At 37.4% G+C, this 11,698-nt stretch overlaps 1 protein-coding gene across 9 annotated transcripts in view; it reads left to right on the top strand.

Annotated features, from left to right (window-relative positions):
• The first annotated feature begins 2,227 nt into the window (after positions 1-2,227).
• vit (vitrin) overlaps positions 2,228-11,698 on the top strand; it is a 32,284-nt gene continuing 22,813 nt past the window's right edge. For 3 of the 9 annotated variants that reach the window (XM_051916042.1, XM_051916041.1, XM_051916040.1), the window contains exons 1-2: positions 2,229-2,421; positions 10,195-10,291. In XM_051916042.1, the coding sequence (XP_051772002.1) occupies positions 10,258-10,291 (34 nt within the window). In that variant the 5' untranslated portion in view covers positions 2,229-2,421; positions 10,195-10,257. Of the gene's footprint in view, positions 2,422-10,194; positions 10,292-11,698 lie in introns of all 9 variants that reach the window. The other 6 variants (XM_051916039.1, XM_051916043.1, XM_051916044.1 and 3 more) reach the window with 6 other exon arrangements.

Genomic DNA, 11,698 nt, shown 5'->3' with positions numbered 1-11,698 from the left:
ATTCAAGATAAAATACTTAGGCACAATGTTATGTTTTAATATACATACAAACAACTTTTTATAAATATCTGTAGTCTTAAAGCTGTTGAGAAAATTAAAAACTTTTGCCCGTCAATTTGTATATTCTCAAATGTCAGGGTGGCTGTCGGAGAGCTGCTACGACCATTGACACCTTTAGTTGACATACTACTGCCACCAGAGGTCGGGTGTCTGTAGGCTTTACAGCTAACCTGAGTTGTCTCGTGTATTCTTGCCGTATGGCCGTAAAGATGGAAAAAGTAGAGTACAACAAAGCAATTCTTCACATCCCAGTGGTTTTATTTAGGACAGCTGCCTCGTCACACGTGCTCTTCCAAACCAAAGTTCAAAATAATGGAAAAAAAATAAACAAACCAACGAAAATACACAAATTAAACTGTACAAAACAAACATGCTGAGAGCAGCAAAACACGACATTACTAATCTTCAGACAAGCAACAGCCCTTGGCGTCAATGGCCCGACTAGCCCCCTTCCCCAAACATACCCAGTTTGTATACAATCTTCCCGCTATACACTAGCGGATTCTACCACCCATAGGGGTCGATTAACACCCATGACAAGAAATACACCATTATACAGCAACAATGTTGTTCAGATGCACATGTCAACATGTAAACATAAGCATAAATATTATCTTTGATCAAATATAAACCATACATATTACAAATAAGACAATGGCCATTTCAACGCATTCACATTAATCTGTCCCAATAAATGGTATAATCGCTAATTAAGAGTAATTGGTGATATTTACGTGACGTCATCATGATGCTCCCAAATACAGGACCGGACAGATGAGTTAAGACTATGAAATGTATTAAACAATAAACATATGAAAACCCATGTCAAATCATAACATAACCCATAAATAAATACACAATAACACTGTGAACTGATGTTCACGTGATGATTGCCTACATGTTCATCATCACAGTGGCACAACTGCAAATATTTTATTATCAACTGACAAGGTAATAACGTTAAGCCTGATACTGTAATGCAACATCCAGAGGACCCAATAGATCACTGTGGCAGAGTGAAAAGGGTTGTAGATATCTCTCTAATACTGATAAAATAAAATATTTGGTTGTACCACCCAAAAAAGTTTTTTAAAAAAAATGAATTTAAACACTTTGAAATGTTGTGTAACAACTGAAACTTGTTTAAACACATTGTTCATGAATCAAATATATGCATTACATCAGTTTTGAAAAGATTTTTTTTTTTTTTTTTTTTTAAATACCTGTTGGAAAAACATTACAATAAATTACATTACATTACAAAATCATTAGAGAAACACTTTTTGATGTTAGTTTTGATGTTAGCCTTTACTTTTAATAAATGCATTACTAGAAAAAAATGCAGTGCTTTATTTTGCAGTGAAGTGGAACTGTTCGGCTGAGGTAAGAGTGTTTAGATCACTGTGTTAACTGTTTTGAGGGCAGTTACATTACTTTGGAGAAATGTGTCAAATTGGTCGAGAAAAACTAATATTAATACATTTTCTATCTAATTTTAGTGTGTCACTTTCATTATAAGCGTGGTTATTTTATTTAATTGGCTTGTATTTTTAAAAATCAGAATCATTATTATTAAAAATTATTAAAATTAAAAAGTCTAATATTAATATACAATTATACAAAAAAAAGTAATTTAAAATAATAAATAATTATTAAAAAGTCATTTTGGTTACGGTTTTCGGCCAAATGCATCCAGAATTTTCTATTAAATTTTTGGCCCGAAATAACACTTCTTCAGGCTATCTGGAAACAGAACAACACTATAGTGAGACGAGATCTGACAAAGAATAACTGAAAATGAGTGCTATATACAGAGAGAAACACAAGGGACTAAACGAGGTCATTAACAAGGTGAGGGCCAATCAAAAACCATGGCAACAGACGTGCACAAACAAAGAAAACAGGAAACTGGAATGAGAAGAATGCAAAACTAATTCAAAGTCCAACTAAAGCAAAACACAAACACAGGCAGGCATGACAGTACAGTTTAACTTTCCATGAAGGTTTGCAGGGAGCGATGCTGTTATTTTATTGTGGTTAATTTCCAAAAATATATATATATTTTGCTTTAAGTTCTGAATGGCCAGCAAATTAGCTTCCGTTATGATGGAGACATGCTGATGTTCTGTGCAGCCAGAAGGACTCACATACTGTAAGATGGAGAGTTTTGGTCGTGACCTTGATGACTGTTCACAGCTGTGCGTGTGTTTAGGGTGGGACTGAAGGAGGAAGTGACTTTCCCCCCTCCAGCATCACACACACACACACACTGACAGGTCGAGCAATCCTTTACCGCTCTGAGCAACAGCGCGCGCGATTACTTTCAAAGCGTCTGTGCGCGTCAGCCGAGCAGCTGTAAAGGTAAGATCACCGCTCATTTCACTCACTTTCAAGTGAATTCGGTTTCTCCGAGAGAGAGAAAAAAAATCAAACTTCAACTTTCAGATGTGTTTGAATTACCTGCGGCTTTGTGGTTCAGTCGTTTCTCCTCCTACACTCAGAATTTCACCAGATACTTTTTTCTAAGTAAATATAGAGACAGTGTCGCGTCACATACAGATAGTCTGTGTGCTCTAGGGAATTCACAGGTTTAGTGTTTATTTGGGCACTGTATGCGTTCACTCTCAGATAGATGCATGACGTGCTGAACCTCCAGCCTAAAGCCATCAGCAGAGAAGAACAATTCAGCTCTGCCGCGTCTGTTCTCTCACATCCGCGCATGTGTCTTGTGTTTACAGCAGCAGTATGTGAGGAATCGCTGTGAGCCTGATCAGGCTTGTATTGAGTGAATGATGTGTGTGTGTGTGTGTGTGTGTGTGTGTGGAGAGATGTGAAGGGAAGCTCTGTAGAGACATGTCTGCTCTTTGAGGACTGCTGTGTTTCTCCTGCTGCTCTTTGTTCTGCTGTTCAGCAGATGTCCGAACAGTCTCTGAATGATGATATATGTATCAGCATTTATTATTCCCATATATATATATATATATATATATATAATGTGTGTGTGTGTGTGTGTGATATTCATTAATAAAATGATTGAGTACTACGTAGGCTGTGGCGCTCATGTAGGCAGGTATTGCAGGTTCAAATCCATCTTGTGATACTTCACCAATAACCTGCTAAAATAAGATCCCTTCTATAAGTTCAAGTGACTTTTTGTATGAAGGGCTTTAGTTTAACTTTAGTTTACAGTGGAGTTTTAAAGACAAGTTATGAAGTTTTATATATATATATATATATATGTGTGTGTGTGTGTGTGTGTGTGTGCTGTAATATATATATATGGGGCGTAACGTACACAAATATGACGGTTGGGTACATACCTCGGTATTGGAGTCAGGGTTCAGGCGAGGAGAGAAAACTAAACATAATATTTCTTCTTTTTTCTTATTTTTTATTAAACAGTGGTTTATTGAAAAAAATTGTGTATCTTTAAATAAATTCAATTATAAGTAACATTTTCTTAAAAATCTATCTCAGCTAATGCTGTAAACTATATTCAGGAGCCCTTTCTTGCACATTACTATAATATTAAAGGTTACAATTAACAACAGAGCCCAAACTATTGAATTCAGTTCAGTATATCTAATTATTTTTAGATATAATAATCAACACACACACAAAAAAACATGTAAATTATTTTTCAATTATTTTTCTTCTCCAATTCATTTTTGAAATATAATCATTTACACAGTTACTGTAATAACTTGTTTTCATGACAAATTTCTTTAACGGAGTGTCTATTTACACTAAGTGCAAATAGCGTCCCTTGTTGGCACACGCTATTTACACTAGCTCCGCCCACCAATTTCCGGTTGGACCACTCAAGTTTTCAAAAAGAAGCATGGAATTCACCATCTTCAGTGGCGCAGCAGTAGTGAGTAAGGCTCGCAGACCTTGCTTTTAACGCAATCGACGCGGGTAAAAGCCTTTTGCCGAGCTCACATTTATTTTCAATAAAAATGAAAATAATGTTCTAAAATTGGAAATAAACTGCGAACGAGTGTTTAATAATATTAAAAGTGTTTATTGGGTAGGGTTAAGGGAAGGTGTAGGGAGGGTTTTTATTCTCCCAATAAGGCAGCATCCATTTAATAATTTTAATAAATATAATCATTTACACTCTATGATATTATTGCATCCTGTAAATGTACAAAAATACTGAGATGCAAATAGTATCTGCCAATAGAAAGTATAGATAGCATCTAATTACTATTTACTCTTATTGCAAAGAACTGATACTTTTACATGGTGTAAATAGAATTTATCACTATTTTCACCTAGTGTAAATAGCATATCGCTAAGAAAATGCTGCTATTGTCATTTAGTGTATTTAGTGTAAATAGCCGCTGCCTTTATTTAAACATATTAAATAATTAAGACATTACTAACAGTGCATATATTTAGTGAAATGCTCCCTCTAGAGTTAATTTCTCTAGTGAACTAACATGCTGTGGACACTAAATGACTGACCTGAGGTAAATGCAATGCTACGTGAGATATTATTCTCAAGCTGTTTTATTGATGTCTTTCTGCGGTTGAAACACTGGTTGAGAGATTACATGTAAACATATCTATGCATAGATCGTCTGTTCTTTTTCTTTTGTTCTTTTTCCTGTTGTGGCAGTTAGCAAACAGCGTTGCATTACTGCGTGCGCCCCCTTCTGGATTGGAGTGTGGATTGCCTGTGACTAATATATACTTTTTCACATGACTGTATGTCTATATATATTTATATACAGTCATGTGAAAAAGTTAGGACACCCTATTGAATTCCAGGGCATAATAAAAAATCATCTGGTTCTTGGCAGGTCTTAAAATTTAGAAAAAAAAATATCAGATGAACAACAATACATGACATATCACACCGTATCATTATTGGTTTAGCAAAAATAAAGCCAAAATGGAAAAGCCATGGGTGACAATCTTAGGACACCCTTACTGTTAACATAGGAATTAAGAGTGTAAGTAACAGTCAGGCACTGCTAATCAAATGTCTTTGATTAATTGATCACCAGCAAGTGTGAACACCTCTATAAAAGCTGAAGTTCTGGCAGTTTGAGCGTCTGGTGCCTTCAGATGTGTGTTAATACAATGCCAAGGGGGAAAGACATCAACAATGATCTTAGAGAAGCAATTGTTGCTGCCATCAATCTGGGAACAGTTACAAGGCCATTTCAAAACAATTTGAAGTCCATCATTTACATTGAGGAAGATTATTCACAAGTGGAAAACATTCAAAACAGACACCAATCTTCCCAGGAGTGGACATCCCAGCAAATTCATCCCAAGATCAGACAATGCTGCAATGCTCAGAGAAATTACAGACAGCTCAAGAACTACACCTCAGACTCTACAGGCCTCAGTTAACATGTTAAATGATAAAGTTCATGACAGTACAATTAGAAAAAGACGGGAGAAGTATGGCATGTTTGGAAGGGTTTCCAGGAGAAAGCCTCTTCTCTCTAAAAAAAAATGGCAGTACGGCTTAGGTTTGCATCTGAACAAACCTCAAGACTTCTGGAAAAAAGTCCTTTGGACAGATGAGACCAAACTGAAGAAGTTTGGTCATAATGCACAGCGCCAAGTTTGGTGACAACCAAAAGAGCATATCAGAACAAACACCTCATACCAAAGTCAAGCATGCGGGAATAGGGCTGATGATTTTAGGCTTGTTTTGTAGCCATGGGCCCTGGGCACCTCACAGTCATTGAGTCAACCATGAACTCCTCTGTATACCAAAGTATTCTAGAGTCAAACATGAGGCCAGTCATCTGACAGCTAAAGCTTGGCCAAAACTGAGTCATGCAACTGGACAATGATCTGAAGATATCCACCAAATCTACACCAGAATGGCTGAAAAAGAAAAGAAACAAGGTGTTGCAATGGCCCAGTCGAAGTCCAGACCTCATCCCAACTGAAACACTGTGGTGAGAGCTGTGCATAGACAAATTCACACAAACCTCAATAAACTGGAGCAACATTGTAAAGAAGAGTGGGCCAAAATTCCTCCAGAATGGAGTTAGAGACTGATAAAGATACATTTACATACAGAAAATGATTACTTCAAGTTATTGCTGCTAAAAGTGGATCCACAAGCAATTGAATCATAGGGTGTCCTAACCCATGGTTTTTCCATCTTGGCTGTATTTTTGCAAAATAAATAATGACATGGTTTGTTATGTTATGTGTTGTTGTTCATCTGAGGTTTTATTTTCCAAATTTTAAGACCTGCCAAGAACCAGATGATTTTTTATTATGTCCTGATACAGAAAACCATGGAATTCAATAGGGTGTCCTAACTTTTTCACACATATATATATATATATATATATATATATATACAGGGGCAGACTGGGACAAAAATTCAAGAAGAGCTTACAACTGTTTAATAAAAATAATAATAAAAAACACTGGCGCTAACTGGCAGAATTACCGTGAATTGTATGAAAATGACTTGAGCTAGCTGTATTTTTTATTTTTTTCAGCAGCAGCTGAATTTAAACCCTTTGAAAAGAGTTCGGTTAATTATAGGCATTTGGCAGCGTCGGACTTTTTTTTGCTTTCTTGAACCTTTTCCGTTTTGCGTTCTCTCTCTAATGATGTGCTTGATTTGGACTGAACGTCCTTCGCAGGGAGTTTAATTGACAGACGATCTAACCAGTCATAACGCCACATCCACATTTATGTCCAACAAAGCAGTTAGATTAATGTCGTGGACTTGAATTTGAAAAATTGTGTGTTGTGTCACGGGCCGCTTGAACTGAGGCGCTACAGCAATCTGTCAAGACACATTAAAGAGCCACAAAACAGTATTTATTGTTTAAATTTCTCTTCTGTCGACGCATTGTCCGTGTCCTCTTTGCTCCAATGTATTTTTCACTCTGAGAGAACATGATGTGTGGCGTGAGAGCGACATATGTCATACATAGCAACAGTAACTAAAGGGGGCGGGTCGGTCGGCCCATCTCTAGACCGGGCCGGCCGTTGCCAACTGGGCCAAATGCTTAACATTTATTATTATTAATATTATTATAACCATAGTCAAATCGTGCAAGCAATAAAAACACATCCTATGCATTGTCGGCCTGTAAAAACTATTTATTTATATATATTACAAGTAAAACTGACCAGCCCACATAAAAAAAATGGTCTGGCCCCTCTGGCATTTGCCAGAATTGCCTGATGGCCAATCCGCCTATGTACATATATCTATCTATCTATCTATCTAATATATATATATACATATATATATTGTAGTAAGGTTAGTTGATACGGGAAGAAGGAGGCGGGAACCGGTGAACGTTAAACACAACTTTAATACAAAATAAACATATACAAAATGAAAGTAAAATGCCGGCAGTTCCTCACGGACAACTGCTGGCCACACAAACATAACAAAACATAAAATAAAGTCCAGGCCTGGTCCTCTCTCGTCCTTCACTGTTGTCGCTCCTCCTTTTATGCTTCCGGAGCTCCTCCATGAGAGATACGAGACCGGTGCAACGCGCAGCTGATGCTCATTATCACTTGCATCACCGGCCTCGCGCCGTTCCCTCATGGCTCTTGCCCCGCCCTGCTCATCACATGTATGCATGTGTGTGTATATATACTAATGAACTACTAAAAAGTTGATAAAATATTTTTTTTGCTGTACACATTTAAAGATCAAATGCTCCCCCTAATTTGATTTGGCACCCATAAGCAGGAGTAAATGACTAAACAACTTAGCGTTTGTGCTTTAGACATGACATTTAAACATTCCTCAGATCATGTGTGTGTGCAGCTACTTTACTAAGTGATCGGATGCACCATTTTCACCTGCTGGACCAGAAAACACAATGAGTGAGGGACCCAGAAATATCACTGACTTGAGGGCAAGCCAGAAAGCCATAGCAACCTCATAGCAACACACTAAGACACTCAGAACTCCCCAGCAGCCCTGCACTGTAAAGGTGAGTTTTGTCCAGCACCACTCAGGGGTGTGTTTCACGTACAACAGTGTAACTCGCTGATTAACTTCTATAGTACGACAAATCTTTGGAGAAACTAACCAAGAAGTCACAACTGTTTCCCGAAACTGTAGTAACATGTTTACACTTCCGTCGTTTGAACCACATTGGTTCATCAATATAGGTCTGTCGTTAATGATGTCACACGCAGGTGGAGGAGTAATAACTTCTACTAATTAATCAATTCCAAATCTCTGAGATGCTGCTGTAACGAACATTGCGCCAGATGACTACTTCACTGATTTTTTCACTGTTCACTGTTGTTGTTTTGCTGTATTTGATGTTCCCGCATCCGTCACACTCCGGGGTTCCTTCACACATTTACGCACATGCACACTCGTTTGCACACTGTGTTCAAATATTCGTTGGAACTATTTTTTCGGGAAACTGAATTGTTGAACTATGTTGGCATTGACAGAACTTGCGACCATAGGTATGGCTAACTGTATCAAATAATTAATTCAAATGTTAGCTGTAGTTAAAGACACTTAATATAAAGTGTGTTCAGTGTTTTACATGCTCTGCTTACATGTTCTGCTTTTGCTGCAGTAATGCTTAGGAGAATGAGTTTCAGTTAGATGGGGATTATGGGATATTAGGCTGTTTCTTAGACCAACACATGATTGTTCAGGAGATTTTTCAGCTCAAGGTACCAGCTGCCACTGATCTGAACATTAGCTGTGTTCGGTCTTGTGATTCAAAACACATTTTGCCATTTTGCTATTTTTTCCTTAGGTTTATTTCTGTCTTTACTGTGGTGGTGTAATTCAGCTGCACAAGCTTTCATGATGATGAACTCTTTTATCCTCACAATACTGGATGTTTAGTGAAGACCGAGGTGCTGGGATAGACTCCAGCGTCCCTACAGAGGACAAGCACTTCTGAGAATGGATGGATGGATGAATAATGTGTATAGTTTTCAGCTCTGCCTTCTTTTATGATGCTCGAATGTGTCGCAGCTTTTCTTTCATGTGTGGGCTCCATGTGGTCAGTGGTTTGGACTGTCTGCTCATTCTGGACTTTAAGAAGAGCTGAAGCTCATTGATCTCAAAATTCCTCCCTAATCCGTGTGTTATCATTGCACTGAATGATTAAAGCTATGGAAAGAATACAACTATATGTGGTGAAGAGCCCGGGGGGGTGAACCAAGTGACTGAAACACGACATGAAACACGAGTTCAACTTGAGTTCAACAAGTACCTAAATCAACTGTAAATGCAACTGTTACAGTGAGGTATGCCCTTGAGGTGCTTAATGGAGACAGACTTGCTCTGTTTTGGGGCCAGAAAGGCCGGGTGCCATAAAGTTTTGGGGACAGTGGTGCAGTTGGGTCACTTCAGAAGCATGGAAATATACTGTGTTACAAGTAGAAGCTTCATCCTCAGGCGTTAGTTCTCAGCTGGTTATGCAGGGTTTATTAACAGGGTAAGCAGAAACAGAGACCCCTGGTCTTTAAAAATACTACAGCATTTAACAATCATTGCAGTGGTTAATATACTGCATTTTACTGTGTACTGGTTTATGCATTACCTGATGTTCTGACCAGAGCAAATGCTGGCTTTCATTTTGCAGTCTCTGTCTTTGTTACCCTGATGAGGGTGGCAGAATGAGTGTTGAGCAACTGTCAGCTGCAAAATATCCACATCAGGCCTTCATAAAGCCAGGGTTTTTGGCAGGGCTGCCATTAAGAAACCAGTTGTATCCAAGGCCAGTGCACAAAAATACATCCTGAATGCAGCACAAAATCTGCATCCCTGAAATGTGGAAGTTAAAATACCATGGTCTGATGAGTTATCGTTCACTGTATTTCCTGTAACCAGACTGGTTTACTGGTTTAGAGAAAGCCATCTTAACATTGTGCTACAGCCTCATTCCTGTTACAAGGCTTTAACCTCTTAAAAATAGTAGGTTGTTATTTTTTGACACCAGTGCTTACAGTGAAATCTGGATCAGTCACGCTGTGAAGGGTGTTATTCTACTGCCGTTCTACTTCTCATCCATTTCCCAAAACTTCATATCATTCCACTTGCATGTAGCCTCTGTGGATTCCTTTGCATTCATTCACACATGTCATTTTTGTATTTGTCTTTAAAGTTTCCAATGCCTTTCCTCTGTTGGATTACAGGAAGCAATACAGAGGCTCAAGAAAACATTTGACCGGATTTACACTCCTGCTGTGGAGCTCAAGATGAGTAAACCAACTCTCACGGCTGTCTTCATCGGTAGGGTTATTTGTTATATTTTTCTTTATATATATATAATTGTACTTCTGAAAACAGGTTTTTTTCCCCTATATGCATTCAAAATGCAAACAGTGATTCTTTGATCGTTTGCTAAATTAAAAACAACCAGACGACGACCTGGTTTCACACGGTGTGTCCTGACAGTTCTCTAAACATCCTCAGTGTTCCTCTAGCGATTGTGTCTGGTATCATCTGAGGTCTCTATTGATGATACCAGAAGGCTGTTTCCCAACCACTGCAGGCTTGGACTGAATGTTAACAGTGAGAGTGAACCAGAGATGTTATTCTTGTATATATTTCTTTAAAGACCCACCAGATGACGCCATTTATTGATTTCCGATTAAGTAGAACATAGGCTGTTACTTTCATTGATGAATGCAGCAGGGTTCAAACTGAGAAAAAGTTCAAAGTTAATTATTATGGTAAATATAACCCATGTAGAATAATAGATATATCATACTTATTTTCTTAATTCTGTAGACTAATAATAATAGTTTTACTTAAAGGGTTAATGACATGACTTTTTATTATTATACTTTGATATGTTTCTTGAGGTTCACTTATATATCTTAGTTATTTTTGCACATAACAGTTTGTGATAGTTACGATTTTGTAATGTTTTTGAAAGAAGTCTCTTCTGCTCACCAAAGCTGCATTTATTTGATCAAAAATACAGTAATGTTGTGAAATATTATTCCAGTGTAAAACAGCTGTTTTCTATGTGAATATATAGTAAAGTGTAATTTATTTCTGTGATCAAAGCTGAATTTTCAGCATCATTACTCCAGTCTTCAGTGTCACATGATCCTTCAGAAAATGACCACTTAAAATGCAAACACAAAGTTATAGATGACCTTCTCCTATATGGCAAATGATTTTGAGGAAAACTACTTTACTGGAGACACATTGTAAAGGATCTTTTGCTTTATGTTTTCATCATGATTCAGCTGCTTGCTTGCTAATGCTTTAAAATCCAGTTTAGTAAAGAAAACGTCTCTTAAGCAGCCTCTGTTCTCTATTTCTCTGTCGATTTTTTTGTGAAGGTATGGTACTACACAAAAGTGTATTTTGAACATAATTTGAACATTACATTTTGAACGTATACAATATGCACAGCAGAATGTGATGATGAGCAGACCTGGTGTCATTTAACATTATGCAGTTCTGTGGTTACCTATAGTTATTGTCACTGATTTCACTGTTAAATACTGACACAGGCTATATGTATTTATATACTTTCATAAACAGTACAAATAAAGAAAAGTAGGCTATTCATTTTAGAGACTTACATGAGCTCTGTTATCTTATAGCACTGCTATAAGCTATTTCACATTACAGATGTTACGTTACATCCACAAGAAAAAACTCTAGCTGAATTTACAGCCT

The sequence above is a fragment of the Ctenopharyngodon idella genome, chromosome 13, assembly GCF_019924925.1.
Source record: "Ctenopharyngodon idella isolate HZGC_01 chromosome 13, HZGC01, whole genome shotgun sequence".
NCBI classification, from domain to species: Eukaryota; Metazoa; Chordata; class Actinopteri; order Cypriniformes; family Xenocyprididae; genus Ctenopharyngodon; species Ctenopharyngodon idella.
Note: the sequence above shows the minus strand (reverse complement) of the source record. Positions and strands in the feature narration are given on the sequence as shown.